General features: G+C 34.6%; 1 protein-coding gene across 1 annotated transcript; it reads right to left on the reverse strand.

The window, feature by feature from the left end:
• Positions 1–906: 906 nt before the first annotated feature.
• On the reverse strand, positions 907–23,347 carry LOC117317111 (protocadherin Fat 4-like). Its single transcript, XM_033871910.1, has 16 exons — positions 23,217–23,347; positions 22,671–22,736; positions 21,648–21,818; positions 18,666–18,732; positions 16,725–16,882; positions 15,169–15,351; positions 12,842–12,957; positions 11,716–11,893; positions 11,388–11,546; positions 9,851–9,982; positions 8,291–8,413; positions 6,081–6,263; positions 4,822–5,009; positions 2,457–3,169; positions 2,016–2,057; positions 907–1,255 (listed from the first exon to the last, which is right to left on the reverse strand). Exons 1-15 carry the CDS (start codon positions 23,296–23,298, stop codon positions 2,021–2,023), a joined length of 2,556 nt encoding a protein of 851 aa, XP_033727801.1. The 5' UTR covers positions 23,299–23,347; the 3' UTR covers positions 907–1,255; positions 2,016–2,020.
• Positions 23,348–24,170: the final 823 nt, after the last annotated feature.

A 24,170-nucleotide genomic window follows, 5' to 3' on the forward strand; every position in this document is an offset into this window, starting at 1 on the left:
TCAGATATGTTTTTTTATGTATAAGTAAGGATTTATCGTACATTCAATTTTTTCAGGGTTTTTACCAAGTCCAATAATATTCGATTCAGCATGCTTAATTTGGCAAAAAAAAACTGTGGAACTGAAGGAGCATGTTTATTCTACCACAACGTCGACTTCCGACTGAAAATCCATCTGATTCCTCTAGTTTACATGTTTGCGGGACTATGCTTCTTGTCGTTTGGGTTTTATAAAGTTCGTTTTGGAAAAAATGGCCAAGCGAAGAAGCGGAAGAATATTAAATTGTCTTACGTTCCGAAGGAAATAAAATTGAAAAAAAAACTAGTAAGAGAACATCGACAACCATGGCTATAAATTTGTGTTATTGAGAAAGGAAAGGTATGAAAATATTTTCAACTCTCGGGAAAATAAACCTTAAATGTCTGATTTATTGACTTCCTTGTCAATGACGTTACTAGGAATCGTATCTCAATTGTCTCTACACTTCACAAAAAAATACGGCCAAGAACTTGTCCAAATATTGTTTATTAAGCATTTGTAAAAATAAATGAGTCGTTACCACGATGAAGTTTAAAAATGTAGCTTTTGTACCGTATACTGTAATTTCTAAATTAAACAGTTTGCACAAAATGTCTTATTTGTTCTTTACACAAATATGTAATGTTTTGATTTCTCGTGATATGTCGAAGTTTGCTGCACGTGATCAAGGGGATGCCTCTACATTATACATTACTCATGTTTCGTCATTGCCAACCCCGATTCTCCTTACAAGAACGTTACATTATCTGGAATTACACGACAGGTGTCATTAATGAAACAGAAGAATCATATGGCGAAAGCTCGAAGCAGCATTCTTGCCTGATATTTTGCTTTGAAATTCATGAACAAAAAATAATCAAAAAACCATTACCAAGATAAATTATTTATTTTGGAATATTTGATGGCCTGAATTGCATTCATGCTTAATACATAAACAATTCTCGTGATATCTCCCCAGTGTAGTTGAATAACAAAAGTAGGTGACCATATGTAACATTCATACATATTCAAACACTGTTTCTGTTCTAAGCATTACGAGATTTTCTTGTCAGCATTTTCTCCATCTAATGGAATCACTTGACTCATTGCTGGACTGTTATAGCGATGTGGCAATTCGCTGAGGTGGCATTGTGCGGTGTATACTGGAGTCGATCACTACTATTCGTCCCTGAGAGATTCGGTTGTCACTGTAATTTCATTCTTGTCGGACATCGCACTAGAAAAAAAAACCGCAAATGAAATACAAATGTATCAGTAATTCGTATATTATTATCTACATTGCAGAATTCGTAACTGAAATATTTTGGTAATCTTACACTGAAACCTTTTCACGTTCGATCGGGGAATCGAACCCCGGCCGCCTAGGTGAAAGGCTAGTGCGTTGCCACTGTGCCACCCGATCACTGAAACTTTCCTTCTCCATATTTCTATAATACATACTGATCTTGTTTCTAATTAATACTATTTATAGACAAACAAGGTCAAACCTGGAATTCCTCTGCCATTAACCAATAACACATATTACCAAACAGAAATATCATAAACGCAAGGTTAATATAGACTGAAGCAATAGTAAAGAATACAAGGAATTTATGTCACCATATAAATGTCTAAATTGAAAATATTCGGTACTGTTGAGTCTATAAAAATGGTAGTTGCTACTCCTGCATAACGTGTTGCATTTTCCGAAGTGGACGACTGGGTTGGCAGGTGTCAGTACAATGTGACCAGTTGGGGTATCCTGCTGGGTGTCTTCGGCAGTATACTTCAGTGCGGTAGCACATGTTATGTCGGCAACAGTTTTATAATGAGGGAGACAAACACGAATATACGACAGCCTCCAAATACCTACACATACATTACACAGAGGCATCACCCACATTAGGGAGGCCGTCCTTAAAATACCACAGCTGTGCCCAGGATGTTAAACAGTACCAAACCAAAACCAAACCAACTCCTCTATAAGAAAACATTACCTTCTTTAAGAGTCTTTGCTCTCCATATTCAGGTGTTCAATGCTGAAAGATTGATTAAAGCAAAAGTTATTTTCACTTCCATTAACTAATCTAATCACAAACCGCTTTTGACCCTGTAACCCCTTGTCTCGGTCAACACAGTTTTGATTTGAAAGAAGACATTTATCCTATGTTTTCTTTTTGATAGAGGTTTAATGTAAGTATCACGTTCTTCTACTAAGATGTGTCTGGCTTAAAGTGCTAAAAACATTATTCCAATCATGATATCAAATATTTGGTTACTTAGTATCAAGTAGTATTTTCACAACATAACAAAAGAGTACAGCTATGCTAGACAATACCAACTTATATTAGGAACACTTAGCTTTGATTTCCAGTGTATCCCGATACATTTATATTAGGTGGTATCTTATATGAAATTTAATAGTCGTTAAAGCTTACCTGGTTTCTGTCGTTTTCTTCGAACAGACATATCCATACCGGAAGTAGCGATATAACATTACACTGAACATAACGACAGCAGCGACACCTATGATAATACATACAGAAAACCAGGCAACATTTCCAGTATCATCAAAGAAATTGTCACTTGTAGGGGGGACCACAATGACCTTGACCGGAACATCAGCTGTCCTTCCGGGGCTAGTTGCACGTATTTCCACATACAGCTCCGTATAATTCCCGTAAACTGACACACTTTTTAATAGGTAAATTTCACCGTTGTCTTTGATTCCGAAATACTCTGTTGATCCAGAATACATTGTGTAGACGATATTGTTATTGGTGTACAGCACATCAGCGTCCTTAGCTTTGACTTGAATAACGGACGAGCCAACGGTCATATCCGAAGCTATCGTTGTCTCGTATGAGTCCTGTTCCCAGACCGGCGAATTATCATTGATATCGGCTACAGTAACCTGAAGTAATACTGTTGCTGTCAAACCGCCAGAATCTGTTGCTGTAACGATCAGGTCAACAAATGCAGGCATATTATCTTCGTCAACGTCGTAATTCACCATAAACGTAAGAAGTCCCGTTGTTGAGTTCATTATAAATCTACCGAGAGAGTTACCGGAAGTGATCGTGTACGAAACTGTGTCTCCTGGATCGTCGTCCGTAATTACGAACCCGGGACTTGGTAGTACGTAGTTAATCTGTAAAACATGCATGCTATTTTTGATTTTCCTCTTACCAAATTCACAAAGGGACTAACAAACAAAGTATTCCTAATGCCATATCATCTACGTTTTGTGATGGCAAGATTTAACTCACTCATACACTCCATGACGTTACGGACGATACGTCATTATCTTCACTAATACACAACAATAGCCACGTTACATAGCACTATACACAAATATATGATAATAGAATTTGTCCCTGCTTTTGGGCAAAGCAATCTCAACCCAAAGGGAAATTCATGAACGTCCAACAAGTCTTAAATTAATTCACAATGTTTATTCAAATAACTACTTAAATAAGGCATCGGTGATAGTATTCGTATGTTACCAAAAGCTCATCTTGTCGTTTCATGAAACTGTGTGTCTCTTACGCATTTCTATCATTCATCAATCGACAGGCTAGTGTCACTCATTCATAGCTTTAAGAATCTGAGTAAATCGCGCGCGGTCGCTTTGGAATTTCATTTGAAGTGTAATTATTAATGTGAATGTTTACATCAAAAGTTCCACCAGTGTTTTGTTTTAAATCGTTAGGAGTGGTACACAAAGAAATACTGTTGTGCGATTTTTTCACTTGTGATAGCTGCATGATGTCGCGATCACCATTATGGAAGGCAGGTGCACTGTTGACTACGCCATTCTCAGATGTTACTGTGTTAGAGAGAATCGCGGACATTTTTAATCTTTGAACGTTGTTTAAATGTCCGTAGCTGTTAAGAGATCGGGGATTTTTGTGTCCAGTGATGTTTTTTCCCAGCAAGATAAAATGTGTGGCCATTGTGGTCATTGTAACAGTAGTTAGTTGGTTGTCACTAAACACTTTGTAGGTTTCAACAGGACATTTTGATCATTCTAACTTTGTCGTCATGTATATTGTTAAGGTTGATCCCCGTCTGTGTTTTATTGTCTAACGTTCATTGTATGTAAGGTATTCAAAGTTTGTTTCATTGTCGTAACATAGTTGTATCCCCCTCCCCCCAACACACACAAACAGCGAGATGTGTTCTCCCAAGTCTCAACAAGAACAGGCATTTTCACAATGTTTAAAGACAAGCAATGTCCGCGATTCTCTCTAATACAGACACAGCTGAATCTAACGTCGTCAACACTACACCTACCAACCATATATGTATATATATTTATCATAGGGATGTAAGTAGTGTGTTTGTATATTTTCGCTTGTTTTACTGTAAGCAGACGACGAATTGCAAACAAAATGCAGTTCCGGAAGTGCTTCCGGTTCAGAAGGTTAACGCGTGCAATCTGTCATACCCTAGGGATCGACAGAGTAATCTGTCACCTCTTAAACGGGATATAAATCGGTGAATTGTGAGAGAAATTCTACTTAACAGGAATTTATGTAATATGCCACCATTCAGGCTTCTTTGTTTCCCTCTTCTTTGATATTTGATGTAATTTTGAAACGATAAATGACTTAAAGATAATTTTGTGAGATTAGGATGTGCATTTGTTTCGGATTAGGGCAGGCTTGACCTACTGTAAGTCCATGTAATACCAAATACTATTCTTATATTTGATATACAGTATACAGGGATATACATTATAACTGGTACTACGTGTTATCAGTACAAGGAAACATTTTAAAAAACGATTTTTTTACTCACACCACGTTCATATGTTATCACCGAATAAATAGATTTCTGGAATACAGGAGCCTCATTGACGTCCAGTATGTTAACGATAAGATCCTTTGGTCCGTCCGACAGGTGCCCGTCGTCCACTGTGAAACTAATCGTGTACTGAGTGACCCCTGATTCGTAATCTAGTATTGAGGCTACTGTTACTCGACGTGCTAGAACAAAGCATGGTAAAATAGGAAACACAAATTACTATTGGTTTGAAGTGTATCTTGTCATCTTAACATTAGAGCATTCTATTTCCTGGTATTTGGGGTTGATAGGAAAGGGTGGAATATAAGATAAATGTCGATCTTATAACGTTTTGTTTTCATTTCAACATATTTACATTTACACTGCAGCCCCACTATATAACTTTACCAAGCTCACTTGGAAGTTATGAGTCCATAACTTCCAAATCTTTATTATGACGTCATTAATATAGTGACGTCATAATTTTCACGTCGGCGATAACGAAAGATGGCTGTTGAAAAGGCTATTCCGTCTTTGACGATAATAATTGGTTCATTCATCGTCGGAGCAAAATTCCTGGATATAGTCTTTAAAAATCGTTGTCAAATGTAAATATAAGCATTGAACTGCTTTCAGTTAGATGTTATGGGCATATGAATGCCAACTGGACAAAGGCAAATTCAACATGAAGCGCCAGCGCGCTTCATTAAATTTGCCTTTGTCCAGTTGGCATTCATCAGCCCATAACATCCAACTGAAAGCAGTTCAATGCTTAATTAACCTCTCTTAAGGAGAAGAAAACACCGGTCATACACACTAAAGATCTCCGTCTCATTCCTGATAGCATTTATATACATTCCAATATAATAATGCACATATTACTAACACTAATGGAAGTAACAACACACAATTAAGTTATTTTCTAGGTTTTCGAAATATTGGTAGAAGGAATGATTTCTCATCAAAAATCATCCCCTTGGTCTGTTCGAACCAATTCAGGGTATTTACGAATTGCTGATACGTATATAATTTGAATACAAACAGTTGGTTAAACGTATTCGTTGATCACATATTCACGCAGGCCACATTTTAATATACGTTTACACAGAATGGTTTTGCAAAATTTGGTTAAATTGTATAAAATAGAAAACAAAATACATTTGTAATAATGTGATTTTTTTTATGGAAAGTCAATATTCAGCAATTATATATCAAAAGCCAATACACATGATGTAATGAATGTTTAAGATTCACAACATGAAAAACATACTCACATGAAGCATCGAAGTTAAACACAGACGCTGCTGATGCTGGATTGTAGGAGAATACATAAGAATGGCTATCTGTGACGTCAGGGTCAGTCATCAATATAGTTACAACTTCCGCTCCGATCGCTAATGATTCTGGAATGTTCAGTGTCCGAGGGAGATTATCAAGAGTCGGCTGGCTATTAATACCTACAAAAGAATTGGAGACGCTCACTTTTCCGGAGCATCTTTGATTTATAATGTCATTATGTTTCTTTCGTTACAGTGTTTTGTCTTTGTTTTCATTATTTTTTTCATAGTTTTTATTTCTCATATCTACAAGTTATGCTGTAGTAGATAGTGGACCCATACTAATTCAGGAATTGGTTAACTCGATGTTCCTATGGAAACATTAAGGAACGGTTTTACTTTACGTTATTTACTGTATCGTTGTTTAATATAGCGGGCTTATTTCCACGATTGTCCCAGTCAGAGTTAGAGCTCGCACAACAACACATTGTAAACATTCAACAGAGAACAGATGAACAGGTTAGTGTATGTGTGTATATATACTGAAACGAAAAAGAAACGCAACTTCAAATTGTAGGTTTAATAAAATAATACTTGTGAGCATTATGTTTAAATTTCATATGTAATAGTTAATATTGAATATTGATGTAACATCCTTTAAATGTTTAGAGATTTTTAAGAACAGGTCACTTTGCTAGAAGGTCATGATTGGTAGTACCCTACGTGAATCCAAGTTGAAATGGCAGCAGTTTTGAAACCGTGCCCTAATATCGTGTGTGTCCTCCTCGAACAGTTATCACATCTCTAATTCTTTGTTGCATTGAGTTCATCAGGGCATTGACTTTCCGTATTGGAATGTTATTCCATTCTTGGACGAGTGCATTTGCTAACTGAGGGAGGGTATTTGGGGGGTTACGGCGATTTCGAATTCTTCTGTCTAATTCATCCAACAAATGCTCGATTGGGGACAGGTCGGGGCTATATGGAGGCCAATCTATAGGAACAATGTTCTGTGTCGCAAGAAAGTCTCTTCAGACTCTTGCAACGTGTGGTCTCGCGTTATCTTGCTGAAAGGTTAGATGATGCTGCCTAACAAACGGCACAACATGGGGCCTAAGGATCTCATCCCGATAGCGTACGGCCGTTAAATTCCCATTGACTATCACCAAAGGCGTCTTCAAACCATGGGAGATTCCCGCCCAAACCATAACTGATCCACCCCCAAATCGGTCGTGTTCCAAAACACAGGCGTCAGCAAAACGTTCGCCTCGACGCCGGTACACACGTTGACGGCCATCTGCTCGAAATAACGTGAATCGAGATTCATCGGTGAAGAGCATAGACCTCCAACGTCTCATAGGAAAACGTCTGGGCATATGTGCCGTTGCCCATTGCATACGACGTGCTCGACGTTGCGGTGTTAGTGGTAAACCAACGTACTGTCGCCTTGCACGCAAATTAGCCTCACGCAGTCTGTTGATCACTGTTTGGGGATGAATTCGACGGTTATGATTACCAATCGTATTCCTTGCCGTTTCAGCGGCCGTTAATCTCCTGTTACGCAGGTGTGCCAACCTAAGAACCCGGTCTTGACGTCGCGACGTTACGCGTGGACGTCCTGATCTCGGCTGGTCATCGACTCTTCCTGTTGCGTTAAGACGTGAAACTAATCGACTAATAGTCGATTTGTGAACTCTGAATTGTCGAGCGACGTGAAGTTGCGTGTTCCCTGCCAGAAGCATCGCTATAGCACGTCCTCTATCAACCTTTGATAACCGTGGCATAATTGTAAAAGGAATTATTGTTTGCAAAAGTATTGGCGATGATGTGGCTCAATGTTAGTGATGAATTGATACTGGTTTGAATGAAAAAAGAACGCATATGTTTGTACAGGCACGGTTTTTGATGTTTTTACCGCGCCGGAAGTGCATAGGTCTCTAGTCACACTTGGGTGATTTTGAAGATTGGTATGGGTGTTAGGCAGGGTGCATGTTTATTTCCGCGATTTTTATACAGATATGTATATTTAATACAAAATTAATCACAATTTTCCATGTTGCGTTTCTTTTTCGTTTCAGTATATATATTCATAATTCACGGTATGCATTTTCGCTGGGTATTTATTATCGCGCATTGAACTACTTTTTGAACTTTTCAGGCCTTTAACAACTGTTCAACAATCACTTATATTTTGTTTGAAGACTTACCCGTAAAGATGAATGTTAGAGTGACAGAGGACGAATCAACGATCCCATCATTCACTCTTATATTTACATTGTAAGTAGCGGAAGTCTTCGTCACCAGTGAAGTCGCTAAAATTACTTCTCCTGCTGAGGGAAGTCAGAAATATTTTGCTTAAAGAATCGCAATAAAACAGTATAGATAGATCATCACTAGATGTTGCTTTAGTGATTATAATTCTACATATCTGTTTAAGTTTGATAATGTCTCGATCAAATACCTTGTTTCTTACTTGAATCATTGTCCTTTTTAACGTTTGTAATTTTCATTTGTAATCAGGAAAGGGAAAGACATTACAGATGTTTTAAGGATACCATATTATTCTTGTATTGTTACATTGCCTGCTGTATTACAGATATGTTAGTAAAAAAGATGGGGACATGAAACCTTGTTTCAACAATTAATTTTGATACAAATTCAATCATAAAACTGATTCAATGATTGTGTTGGTATGTAAATCACGACAGTTATTTGTCAGTAAATAAATAAATAAAATCAATAAATATATTGATTTTTTTTTTACAAATCACAAGCAATTAAGTGGCTCTTTCAAACTTAATGTAAAAATTGTTCGAGGGGTGTATATAGTTGTCGAAGGAATTTTCTAAATCGAAACGACGAAGTAAAAGTATAAAGATTTTGTTTCATAATTTGATAATTATATGGGAAATGTTCTTTATATAATAATTTCCACTATTTTCTTAATAATGGTTTTGTAAATGATCATAGACATTTTTTGCAAGGAATTGTTTTATATTAGACTTCAATTTCAACAAATTTTATTGTCATTGCATGCGACATTTGGATCAGACATCAGGCAAAAAAAAAATCTTTTCCATTATAAATATATACACAGATAAAAACATCTTTGTTTAGCATCCTTGTAGCAAATAATATACATAATTCAGTAAGAGATTGTAGTATATTACATTTTTACCAGTGAAATATCAAAAATGATTCATTCTATAAAAGTGATATTTTTCAAATCACTTTTGCTGATTTGACCAATCAAATTAATGATTAGAAAATACCAAAATAATTGGCCAATCAGAAAGCCCGACATATATGTCAGCACCTGGACAGGGGGAACTTACTTTTTTTAGGGAACTGTAGGCCTAGTTAGCATACGGGGTAGGGTTTTCGTTGATAAAAAATGTAATAAACAGAATATCTAACAGTGTCTTCAGTAATACCAAATATATTTCACTCGTGTGGCTAATATTTTGATATTTTTCACTCGTGCTGCGCACTCGTGAAAAATATCAAAATATTAGCCCAATTCGTGAAATATATTTGGTATTACTGAAGACACTGTTAGATATCCTCTATATATATAGTGAGATCACTCCAGATAGAAGTATGACTTAGTGTAATAATGTTATTGACTTATAAAATCTGTAAATGTGACAATATCAACTAGGGTATGATCTGTATATATATTTGTATGGTGATGATTGTTTATAAATTACTTCCTTGGGTAGTAGGCCATGATGTTAGACATACCTGCTACGATATAGTCTACTTACAACTGGCCAGTTTAAACCAACAGGAACCGCAGCCAATAGTGGCATAGCTCACACTGTTTCCTTCTGGATCTGTCGCCTCTACAGTGTATACCAGGGTACCAAGTGGTGTCGTCAGAGGAAGGGTGACATTAGCTACAAATGTAAATACAAATATAAAAACAATATTAATACAAAATATATTTATTTTACGATATGAATACAAATATAAAAACAATATAAATATAAAATACATTTATTTTACGATATTTATACAAATAGAAAAACAATATAAATACAAAATACATTTATTTTACGATATAAAAACAAAACTAAAAACAAAATAATTACGAAAGAGATATCAAATAAATACAATTCAAATAGAAAATAAATATGAAATGAATATTAAATAAATACAAAATTAAAACAAAAAAATTATTAAGTTGCAGTTATAAAATGTTAAGTAATCTCAATACACCTTATAAATTCTGACAAATGCATTGTGCATTGTGATTAAGGCATGGCATCGTATCCTACTCTTAAGTAACAGCACGTGTTTTTAAAACATACTATACAAATATGCTTCTAAAAATAGAATCATAAAGATAAATTTATGTTACAATTGTTCATACTAATAAGTTGTGCGGTCGGATGGCGCAGTGGTAGCGCACTTGACTTACAACAAGGCGACTGGGGTTTGATTCTTCTGTCGAACGTGAAAAGGTATTCGGTCAACAGCTCAACCACGTGGATTTTCTTTCGGGTTATTCGCTTTCCCCCCGCAGTAAAACCCTCGCGCACTTCAATCCAGTCCAACAAGCGATATAACTTGTTTCACAATGGTTGTTAGTTCACATTTACATTAAATTTTATCAATGAGTAATATAATTTCCCCTTGTGTATTAGATCACTTTTTTATTTACCTATTATAGCATAACACCCAGACATGTGTTCCTACTCTACAGGGGAACGAAGTATTGCAAAACTTATCAAACTGTTGGTTTTTGGTTGTTTGTGTTTAATTTGTAACAAAAGCAATAGATTCGATACTTTGCAGAAGATCTTTAACCTAAAACTCCTCTTGTCCTAAACATGATCATCAGAAAGATATTTTAGTACAGATATGAGGAGGTACAGATTTGCTTTTTGCGACGTAATTTTAACTGGTAACTTTTTCATCTTTTTTTTTTTTACTTATAAATTTTCAATGAGGGAAACCAATGTTGGTACCCACGTGATCAGCCTTCGCATACTCCGATCGAATTTATGACTTATTCATGAACCAAACTCAGTGATTTGATGGTTCTTTTAATAAAATCTGTCCAATCAGGAACGTTGTTTTTGTGTCGCTTGGTTTGTTTGGCAATATGGCAGATACATAAACCATGCCGACATATGGGCGCGGCTATCTAGGTATGTCGTATTTATTTTTCAATGGCAAAGAAAGGTTCAATTTAACACGAAGCATTTCGATTGGTTGTTAAGAATATGAAGTCTCGGCAAAACCGACGGTCAATTACAAACCCAAATCATAAATAAAAATGCATATTGTATACCCTACCTGGTAAATTGGAGAAAATAGCGGGACTGTTTTCTGTCACGTGCACGGTAAATATCTCAGCATCTGTTGTCAGGCCGTCGGTGCAATGTATCGTTAAGGTGTAAAGGGAGGTTGTACTGAAATCCAGATTAGGCGACGATTGGCTGTATATACCGTATGCTTAAAAACATAAAACATATTCTTTACAGACGTAACAACCGATTCGGTAGATTATTGGTTTTAACGATACATAAGATGAAAAAAAGACAAACAAAACAAATTACTGCATCTATAGCACTACACGTCACATGACCAGTTAGCGAGTGTCACAATAATGGAGTATACTTACTTGTAGTACCAGATATGAATTTCAGAAGAAAAGGAGCACCAGAAGGAGACGTGTCATTGAGTGCGCATGTCACTACATCACCGGAAGCATCAGAAACAATAACTTCATATAGAAATGTTTCTATGGTTACTATTTCAGAAAGGTCACATGATGCAGGTAAGTTACCGATCACTGGTGGCTAAAACAAATCAAAGGGCCCTTAATGAAATAATAGTTTGCTTTATAAATCTGTTTTGGTAAAGAGTCTCTATTCTGATCGCATGATCTTATATGGATTGATGATTCGGGCATACTTAACACACACTTGATTAAACTAAGATTTCGTTGCATTGCCTTAGAATAGAAAATAGTCATAATTTTCTATTGAAACAAATCTAACATTGGGTACATCAGAACAGTTACCCATCCAAGAGCTAACCACGCTCGAAGTTGTTAACTTGGATATATATACTCATGTAAATGACACTCAACCGCACAGCAATAAAATATGGCAATTGAACTCTGCAGCTTAATGCCCATCGATATGGCTATTTAACTCTGCAGCTTAATGCCCATCGATATGGCTATTTAACTCTGCAGCTTAATGCCCATCGATATGGTTATTTAACTCTGCAGCTTAATGCCCATATGCATGAACCATCGCACTGCCGCCTTCGCTAGCCAGTAAGTTTCATTCCGAAACTCTCATAGGCTCAACCTGGCATCCTAAGTACAAATTACTGTCCCTCTTGTTTAACCCACTATTCAGCAACAAGTATCAAGGACCATTGTGCTCCACGTGTTATCCGTGGGTATTATACAGGATACAAACCAACTGTAATGTACACCCGTCGTACAATGGATTGGTCACCCATCCAAGGACTGACAATGCTCTACGTTGCTTAACTTCGGTTCATAGACACGGAACTTTATCGTAAAGCCACAAACCATGCAGCTAAAATGTATGGTGTTTAGAGAACAGGCGGATATGACAAATTGATATCACCGTCATGTTAGCTTAATTTGAGGATGACAGTTGTAAGGAATGTAAACTAGGATGCTTGTAGGCAAAATATCAGAGCAAAAAAGAGTTGATTCTAAAACTTTAGCAATAAAAAAATATTCTGGTGATCCAAGTAAGACTTACATAGTTAAGAACGTTGATAGTGAGAGTCTGTGTATTGCCGAAGTTGCAGCGATCCTCGACTCGCACTCTCACACTGATGGTACCAAAGGTCAGTGCCCCTGTAGTAGTGATTTCCCCTGTAGGAGTATGGTATACAAAGTTTTAGATCCGTCATCATAGATTTTCTGATGGTATACAAAGTTTAGGTCAGTCGTCATAGTTTTGATGGTATAAAAAGTTTAGGCCAGTCATCATAGTTCTGATGGTATACAAAGTTTAGGCCAGTCATCATAGTTCTGATGGTATACAAAGTTTAGGTCAGTCGTCATAGTTTTTCTGATGGTATACAAAGTTTAGGTCAGTCATCATAGTTTTGATGGTATACAAAGTTTAGGTCAGTCATCATAGTTTTGATGGTATAAAAAGTTTAGGCCAGTCATCATAGTTCTGATGGTATACAAAGTTTAGGTCAGTCGTCATAGTTTTTCTGATGGTATACAAAGTTTACGTCCGTCATCATGGCTGTTCCGAGACGATATAAGCATATCTTTGTACAAGTAAAATATTGTTTTTATTAATTCCAGTGTACACATTACTGTGTACATATTTTAGCAATGAAAATGTCGGAAAATATTTTTGTCAAATCTAAAATTGTACATATTCAAGCAGGAGATTGTTTTCTGCTTGAAATTAAAACATCAGGTGAAATTGTGTTCTGTGGAAACATCGTGCATGCACTAATTCATCATGGCGCTAATATGTGCTTATTTTCGAGTGCGCCAAAGCAGGCACGTTTACATTAATCATACATCGCTGATAGAGTGAAAACTCTTTAACTTTATTATCAACAGAGGTTAACGAAATTGTTTTATTCTGGAAATAGGATATACGTGAAAAATATTTTATTAATGTGACGTCATAAGTTGATAGCGTAACGCATTGTCCTGGCAGTGAAACACGTTTGATATTATAAATGCATATACATATACAAAAATTAAATGCAATTCTACTATGGACGTACGATATTAACTGATAAAAATCTATGAACATCCGACGATAGCAATACAAAATCAACGACAATGACATCACAAACAACATTTGACGAAGTTCAAATACATATGAAAAATATTTTAGATAAATCGATGCCCAACAAGATAAGTCTTTCAAATACAGTGAACAGGAACCTGCCTTGTAACTAAAGTAAACTGTATTTCTGTGTTATTGGAAGAACTTTCATATTTTTTTTATTGTTTTTCTTATTTCCAACTCCGTGAATAATTTCGGGTTCCTGTCTTCCAGGAAGGGAGCAAGAATCGGACATGGTACCCCCATTGTATGATCGACTATTAGGATCGTTTTTTTCATTTCTTTCTAAACAATTTTCTTCTTCAAAACTTCCTTCACAATGCATCGCTCTTGGTCTGTAGTTGAAAGTTCACTCCATGTGAGAAAGGCTTAGGTCATGTCCCTTGGCAGAGACATACCAGAGTCTCTGAAAATGGCAGTGTCTACTTTTGCTTAGCGATCAGTATTTCAGGAGTGAGACGACTGGTTCACCTGCTGTCATAAAAATGTAACGGTTGGCTGTCTTACGCAGTATACTTCAGAGGGGCAGCACTATAAAATCGATATTAGTTCCACGATATCACGACGCAACAAACACGAATATATTGCAGTCTCCCGAGACACCAACGCATAAACTATATGCATGTATCTCGTGCACCGCTTTTAAAAAATTGACAAATCAAACACTGCTATGCAAAACAACAGCATATCAAGTATTTCTGTTGAAAACTGGGAAAGAAAGCTTGCATGGAACCAAAATTAAATCGCGCCGGAGGGACTGACTGACGTACGACGCCGTGGCAAGATATACATTTCTATTACATTTTTACCAGTGAAATATCAAAAATTATTCATTCTATAAAAGTGATATTTTTCACTAGTGGAAAATATCATATTTTTCACTAGTAAAAAATATCACTTTTGCTGATTTGACCAATCAAATTAATGATTAGAAAATACCAAAATAATTGACCAATCAGAAAGCCAGACATATATGTCAGAACCTGGACAGGGGGAACTACTTTTTTAGGGAACTGTAGGCCTAGTTAGCATACGGGATAGTTTTTCGTTGATAAAAAATGTAATAAACAGAATATCTAACAGTGTCTTCAGTAATACCAAATACATTTCACTCGTGTGGTTAATATTTTGATATTTTTCATTCGTGCTGCGCACTCGTGAAAAATATCAAAATATCAGCCCCACTCGTGAAATATATTTGGTATTACTGAAGACACTGTTAGATATCCTTTTTATATATTTGACGTTTGTAATAAACTTACCAGTAGTTTTGTCAAACGCAACGTTTGCTGATGATGGAAGGATACTTTGTAAGACTAAAGCCAGAGTGGATACGTCCTCGACGTCAGCATCTGTGTAGGAAACTGTGTACAATGTCACACCAATGGGTGTGTCGTCATACACATCTATTGATCCGGGAATATTCGTGAAGTCAGGTTTGTTTCCTACAGGAACAAAAATTAAATATTTCCAACTAAAATTGTTAGTGTTAGGTACCAGCATTTTAGGAACGACTTCAATGAGATTATGATCGCTGGAATGTATTCCAGCTTATTTTAAACATGTGCTAACGAAATGAGAAAATATCTTCAAAAGACCGCTTTGGTTATCAAGGTTCTCAGGATTATGCTAGCCATATAAACTGATTCATTTTTTTTACTTTTATCATAGATTCTTACAGTATCAAACTGTAAGACTTGTCCCTTTTCCATGTGTTTTTAAAGGTCATATCGACCCCACTTTAACTGTTTATAGCATAAATGTTGTATTAAATTAGACGATTACATTGTTATGAGATCATACCAGAATTATTGTATAACGCTAGACAATACCATTATTGTGACGTCATACATAACTATTGTACACACTAGACAATACCAATATTGTATCACACTAGCCAATACCATTATTGTGACGTCATAGCTAACTATTGTATCACGCTAGACAATACAATTATTGTATCACACTAGCCAATACCATTATTGTGACGTCATACCTAACTATTGTATCACACTAGACAATACAATAATTGAATCACACAAGACAATACTATCATTGTGACATCATACCTAACTATTGTATCACACTCATAAACACCATTATTGTGACATCATACCTAACCATTGTATCACACTTGACAATACAATAATTGTGACGTCATAGCTAACTATTGTATCACGCTAGACAATACAATTATTGTATCACACAAGACAATGCCATTATTGTGACATCATACCTAGCTATTGTATCACACTAGACAATACAATTATTATGAGCAATATTGTGATGTAATATGTAACTATTGTATCACACTAGACAATACCAATATTTTATCACACTAGACAATACCATTATTGTATCACACAAGACAATACCAATATTGTATCACACTAGACAATACCATTATTGTATCACACAAGACAATACCAATATTGTATCACACTAGACAATACCATTATTGTATCACACAAGACAAAACCATCATTGTGACGTCATAACTAACTATTGTATCATGCTTGACAATACAATTATTGTGACATCATACCTAGCTATTGTATCCCAATAGATAATACAATTATTGTGACACCATACCCAGCTATTGTATCACAATAGATAATACAATTATTGTGACATCATACCTAGCTATTGTATCACAATAGATAATACAATTATTGTGACATCATGCCTAGCTATTGTATCACAATAGATACACACTAATCCCTACCATTGTGACGTCATTTCTATCTATTGCATCACACCAAACAATACCATTGTGATAAGATCATACTCTAAGCGATGAAGCAGCAATTTCACCTACCGTTATTTACTGAAAAGTTGATGGCGTATAGTCTGTTTATGGTGTAGGGTGTCGACAGGGATAAGTTATATCCCACAGCTACATCACCGATGGACATTACGATGTTTTTGTCATATGCTCCCGAGTCGTAAGGTATTATCCCAGTATTCTCTGTGTACCTGTTTGAGAACAATCTACTTGGTATTCGGAAATAATTTTGTTTACACACAAATATATTCACGCGTATATATATATATACACCTTTATCAAATAACTGATTATGCAACAACTTTGATAGGGTAAACGGGATACAGTCATCATAACAGGCCCAACGTTTGTTTTCATATCTAAATATTATATTGTGCTAATCTTTGGAATTTAAAATTTCAGTTGGAATTGGACAATAGACTTAGTCTATCCAAGTCTTCTCCTTATAAATATAATTGGACATACACAGCATTGTACCAATATATATATGTAATTTAAAATTGGCTACTATCATATTTAATTGAGAAAATATGATAATAATTAAATTTTGTATGAAACACGCATTTTCATTGGCTGAAATAATTTTGTTATACCTCCATAAAAAAATTGTTGACGTTGCAAAATGTAACGTCATTTTTGATTGGCTGATGACGTTGCGTAATAATTTATCACAGAAAAGAGTTCGCCAAAGATAGTGAAATATCTTGGTGTGTATAAGACGAAATTAAATTATAAGAATTAACATAAATTATTTTTTCTGTTATACAGTCATAACATAAAAAACTGGAGTGTACTCTCTTCATAAACCGCTTCGCGGTTTATTTAGAGTACACTCCAGTTTTTTCTGATATGACTGTATAACAGAAAAAATCATTGATGTTAATCCTTAAATAGCATCTCAGTCTTAGCAATAATAGATAAACATCAAAGTCACAGAAAACTGATAAGTCTCCAGGCTTACATCGTTATACATAGATTAACTTTTTGCATGATACTTTTCTATGATTCACTTAAAGCATGGATACGTGTTAATCAAATGATCACAATAATGGTATCCGTCTTACGTAGAGAATTTAATGCAGTTTTGTAAAAAAAATACTAGCAAATGTTCTTTTATATTGCTGCGATACCTTCGTCTTTATATATATTTCGACCTCCAGAACTTATATATTTTCTTTTACGAACCCTGAAGTTATAGATTTAAAGAACGAACAAAAACATATACAAATACGTTCGACCAAGATTTTTTTTCTTTATTGTTTCTGTTTGAGCATACCGAAATATTTATCGACATATTATTGATAATGAATTAGAATTATTAATTGATATCTCACTGCTTATTTTTCAATAATTATGCAGTTGTAAATATATTTTTGTCCGGTACTTCTGATATGCTATTTTGAAGGGATTTGGGTAGAAGGGTGCATACATGCTATTTTTATGAAGGTTTAAAATCATGAGTTAGATACAAGTGTGAATTTTTAGATTTTTTTTTCTACAGTATGCGAGGCTTGGTGCAAGGTGAGGGGTTGTCTTTACTCAATGTACTCCCTCTCTTGGTCCAATTGATTTATGTTTTCATATGAATTTTAGCCATATCAATGTGAAAATCTTAATCTGTAAAGCGCTGCAATACAAATAAGGTATATTGATCACTTATTTTCTTGAAATAAACATTGACTTTTGCAATAGTATGTATGTATCATAAAGGGGTTGAATTCAAGGACAGTTACGGGCGCTTATGTCTATTGTTACTTAAAATGTAACTAGCTTAAATCCTACTATTACATTGCATAATGATAAATTTGACGACTTTATTTTCCCTGCAGTAAATTTACCATTTATGGATAGTAATATGCCATACTTAATTTCATTAAATAAGGGAGGGTGATTGATTTCAATTTTGAATGTTTTGCAACCTTATTAATCAATCAAAGAGATAACTACCGGGAGATAAGTAAGAGCACAGCTTACCATCCCATGCAATCTCCATTTTCCACATAAATCTCAAAAGGAAAGGTCAGTGTCAAGGTGGTATCCTCTGTACAGAAAAAAATACAGACGAATAATTTTCTATCAAGCAAATATGGTATCTATTTTTTGAGAATGAGATTTTACTCTGATTTTTTGTCTTTAATTACAAAATACTGAAGATACTTTTCCACGCGTGTTATCAATTTCTTTTTTTCATGGTGATAGTCTTCAATGTTTATTGTGTCATGCTACGTCTAATAGTATACGTATATATATATATATAGATATCAAAGACTGAAGTTTTACAATTTTTTGGTTAAAATTGAGTTTAGTAATTTTGTAAAGATCTACATCCTATTCGATACCCAGTACAGAAAAAGTTGTGCTTCCCAACTTTAGGTCGAAATAAGCAGAGTAGGCATTATTACTGTACTTTTTACTACCAATCCATACTATCTGGGTCTTGGAGAAGTTCATTTGTGAACCAGAGATATTTGCAAAGTAAGTGAGATTATTTAATGTTACTTCTAAAATTTTTTGAATCATCTAAATAACGGACGTGTCATTAGCGATTTTCCATACAGTATTTCTTTTCCTCAAATAGTTATTCCTTTGATATTTGTTTTATTTCTTAAAATCATTGACAAAATTTCTGCACATCAGATAAAAATGTAAGAAGAAATAGGTTCGCCCTAACGACAACCACGTTCAATATTGAAGAAGTTTGATATGTTCACTACTAAATGTGTATTGTTTTGAAAAGCTAAAAGCTTTATCCATTTGATAATATATTAGATCCATATTAGTGAGTTTTTGGATAATGTTCCAGGACACACAGTCGAAAGCTTTTTCAAAGTCAATTAGAAGTAGTAGTCCAGGTAAGTTGTGATCTTCTGTATACTGCATGATGTCACCTATGTATCTGCCAGGAATGACGCCAGTTTGGTTGTTACTTATTAATTTACTTATGACAGATTTAAATTGTTCAGCTATTGTATCAGATGCTGATTTATATATATCATTTAGAAGAGTTATTGGTCGCCAATAAGTTAATTTATTACGGGATTTATTACCTTTTGAATGCAAATTATAATTCCTTGTTTTTGAGTTATTGAATGTTCTAATGTTCTATAACTTTAATTTTATCATCTTGAAATAAACTGACCTAACTATTTCCAAAATAGTTTTAACAATTGAACTGTGAAACCATCAGAACTAGGACTTTTAATACTTCTCATTTTTGAAAGTGTATTTGTTAACTCATTTAAAGTAATTGGACCATCAGTATTTGATGATTCATCAGCAGCTAATTTGGGTATATTGTAAGATTTAAGAATTAGTTCAAGATCAACATTCCCCAATAATCGGTTTTCATTGTATAAAGTTCTGTAATAACTTTCAGTTTCTTTTAAAATTTCTTTTTTGGTTTGATATTGTTGTATCATCTTCTTTGCTTAAACTTACAATAATTTGACTAGTGTAGTTTTTTATTCTAATTCACAGAAGTATTTGGAAGGTTTTCCCTCCTCCCGATTCATTTTGCCCTGGAACGTATTATATTTCCTGTAGTTTCATGTTTTCTCATTTCCTCTCATTCTTTCTTTTTAGTTTCCAGATAATTTAATGCTGTTTTATCAGGTCCTGTTTTTTTCTAAATTTTGAAGTTTAATATATTCAATTTTTTCCCTTTAATTGTTTTTTTTTCTTAATCAGAGTAGAGTACGAAATTGTTTTACCCCTAATTTCCATCAGTAGTGTTTCTAAGAATAATTGGTCGTTAATACAAAAAAAAAAAAATCACTTAAAGGGATATCACTGTGATTATTAATGTTATACATTTATATTTTGAAGGCTGACCCCAAGGCCCCAACCTTGGCAGCTTTCCAATGTATACATGTTCTGGGGTTTAACATGTTTTGATGTAAGAAAACAAATGTTATACAATGGAAAAGCATATTGTAGTTTTATGCTATTTATTGTTGATTTAAAGAGGTTTTTTTTTATATTCAAACCATTTCCTCGTTTGAAGTCAGTAAAAGTTAAATGTTTGACCGAAAGAGAATGATCTAAGCGATAACCTGGTTCAATTGTTGCTGATGATTGACTTGGTAGTAAACTTTCTGATACAAATATTAGTCCAATCTTGCTTGTTTTAGTGGATTTTTTCTGTGTCATGTGTATTTTTGGTATTGGGGTTTAGTTCTTTAAATGTATCTATTAATCCAAATTCTTCTTTTAATTCTAAAAAAACTTATTCCTATAATTCGGGTTATTTATGTTTTTGTAGTTAAGACAGTCTAAAGCTGAATCGAAAATCATGTTATAGTCGCCACATTATATTTATTTGTTATTTTCAATGTCTTCTATGATATTTAATAGTTCTTCATGGAAAACCAGTTGGTCAGTGTTGGGTCCATACAGTGTTATCAATGTTAGTTTCTCCCCCAGAATTTGTATATCTAAAGCTAGCATATTACCATTATCATATCGTCTTATCCGTAAGACTTTATATTCAAAATTATTATTAAAGAGTATAGCAGTGCCCCTCGGGTTAGAACTATAGAAGTTAAAAATACAATATACAATAAAAAGAGTTAGAACGAACGACTTTTTCTTTATCGGTCTTAGAAATGAGGGTCTTGAAGGTAGTAAGTATTATATTTGCTTGATTTAAAATAGGAAAAACGTCTTTTTGTTTAACGATATCTCCAAGACCCTGGCAGTTAGGCCTAGCAGATCTAATTTTTACACTAGTATTCACGACGGTCGCAACGCATGGTGAACTTACTGACCTAGGCTAACAACAAAAATAAACATCAAAAGACAATCATTTTCAGTGAACAGGAAAAAATATTAGGTATTACAACATAATATCTAATCCTCTAAAGTGATCGTTTAGATTTCTAAAAACTAAAAAATAAGAAGATAAATAAAAATAGAAAATATAAAAAAAATAAATAAATAATTTCCCTCTTGACTTACTTGACGGTACGTAATACCGGTACTCTGTGACCAACATGTACTCATTAATAGACAAGGAACGCCACACCTGAAACTGCACGTAACCGGTATCTCGTGGGTAGTATTCAACTTCATCCAGCAAACCACAACAACCGCCATTGATAGCAGCATCCGCCAAAATCACCTGTTCCCCTGCAGTGGAGAATGATTGATTATATTTATCACGAGAACCCTGTTCGGCCTGGAATATAATGTATATAGGATTTAAATTCAACCTGCTTATCACGTTTTAATTCATTTGAATAATGACAGCACTTGCCTAGAGTACTAGAAGGACGGAACATCTATATGATGCATGTTAGTTTCACTGTATCAAAATCCTATTTTTTTAGAAGTGTTAATATCTTGAGTGTATTCCGTACAGTCATCTTAGCTAGGTTGCCCTGGTAGTAACACAGCGGTTAATCAATAACACAATGAGGTAGATTTTCCCAGATTTGATAAATTACTGCATGATGTTCCATCACCTCATTACACACTTTGGGCAAAGATTAAAGTAGTGGCACTTAGTAACACTATAATTAGTATCATTTTGAGCTTAGATTTCCTGTGCAGTGACACGCACTGTTCTTAAATCGTTTCCTGCTGCTGTTTGGAAGTTCATTATTGCGCGATATAATCTAGTGAACAGGATATATACTGTAAATGTCCCTACTACATATTTTAACGAATGGCCGAAAATAAACATATACGCACTACAATGAATTGATGTTGAAACAATACTTGCCATAGAAAACAATGCAATGTAATTAGTGGAATGCTTCAAGCATGAAACTTGCTAAAATATGATAACCCGCTAAAGTGATCACTAGAAATATAACAAGGTACAAGTAATGACATATGTTGAGACCATTTGACATCATCTGAGGAAATCAGCTGCGAGATCGCCTAATCAATGAATATGTATCTACATAATTTACGAGTGAGAACGCTGGAATGCTGCTATTAATGAATGGAATATGACATCATTCAAATATTGCTGACCTGATGCGCTAGGAAGTGTTGCTATATACGGGTTTACATTATTTGGGCCATGCGTACATCCACTCTCTGTAAAACAAAGATAGAAAATTAACGGGTTATTTTTTCAAGCATTAGGGAATGTTAGATTTCTTAAATAAATAAATAAATAAATAAATATGGAAACGAACAAATGATTTAACAGCCATCGAATCGGAACAGGCAAAGAGAGAGGTTTTAATAGCGTAATTTAAAATAAAAATTAAGGGCATTTTAAATAACAGGTGAGCGATATAAGTCCACTATCATTTTTCACTGTATCGGTCTCCCGGCAAAAACAGTACGCTTGAAATCGAGTTTTATCATTCTTCAAACGTTCCAATATATTGCTTGTAAATTAACATTTACAACTATCAAACATTTCTCAATACAGCAATCTAATATATAATTGATATTAACTATCACAATAAATTAATTGAAATGTATTATACGGTAAGTTATTGATTGATAGTTTTCTATTTCATAAATTAGACATAACCGGCTATCAGAGTTATATGTAGTATTACTTACCTATTTCATTAAAGTGTTGATAAGTAATGAGAATAAACAACAACATCCCAAAATGATAACTATTTCTTCTTTTGCTATACATGGTAATTAAGTAGTAAGCTTTGATTTTTTTCTCACGTGCCGGCGTCTTATACATGGAAAACCACCCAGGAGAAGTATGTTTCTGTAACGGTATGGCTATGGCCTATGTCATAATTAATTGAAACAGAATTGTTTGTTCCACTTTTTGTTTGATTCGTTCCTTTCAAAGTACAATACCTATATAAAAGTTAAAATTCTAATATACATAGACGCTGAATTGAACTTCAAACGACACATGCCTAGTTTATTGTCATTTAGAAATTATAATATGAATGCTTGGGTTTCCGTTGAAAACGCAGTCTTTTAACTTAAATTCAATATGTGTGAAATGTAGTCAGCTTGGCACAGAGTTAACATATATTTCACGTAAATCAAACAAAATACAAATACTATTATCGTATCGTAACAAAAATGATTTCCTGACAAACAAAGTGAATTTACCGCCGTCTTGTGTAATGTAATGCTATGTTAGAGTATGTTATAGAGCCGTTTAGCAAAGGTATTTAAACAAAATAATAGCCATTCAATACTTTAGTTTCATGACTAAAATGGTCAAAAGTGAATTAAGACAGAGACAAACAATGGGTTAGACGTAAAAAGCGGTTTTATTCATTTGTGACGCTACGGTATCAACTCAGGTTGAAGTATGCTGCTATCCAGTGTGTCTTCGGTACAATCCTGTGATATTGCATGTGATAGACACAGCTGGTGGACGTTTCCCCCGCGGTGTACGATAACCTGCAATCTGTATTCATTTAAAAAAAATGCATGGTTAAGGACATACAATATATTCTTAATGTTCTTTTGGAATCCAATATTTCAAGTGATTGTTTTTAAATTACGGGGTCAAAACACCTCCCTACCCTTAATATT

Source organism: Pecten maximus, chromosome 18 (assembly GCF_902652985.1).
Source record: "Pecten maximus chromosome 18, xPecMax1.1, whole genome shotgun sequence".
Lineage (NCBI taxonomy): Eukaryota > Metazoa > Mollusca > Bivalvia > Pectinida > Pectinidae > Pecten > Pecten maximus.

Bases quoted from the DNA above. Each gene is read 5' to 3' on its own strand.
- LOC117317111 (XM_033871910.1), bottom strand. From the start codon at position 23,298: ATGTATAGCAAAAGAAGAAATAGTTATCATTTTGGGATGTTGTTGTTT. The intron at 16,883-18,665 runs GTAAGCTGTGCT...GTTCTCAAACAG, and splicing joins AATGGAGATTGCATGGGATG to GTACACAGAGAATACTGGGA. The intron at 5,010-6,080 runs GTGAGTATGTTT...GCTTTGTTCTAG, and splicing joins GTTTAACTTCGATGCTTCAT to CACGTCGAGTAACAGTAGCC.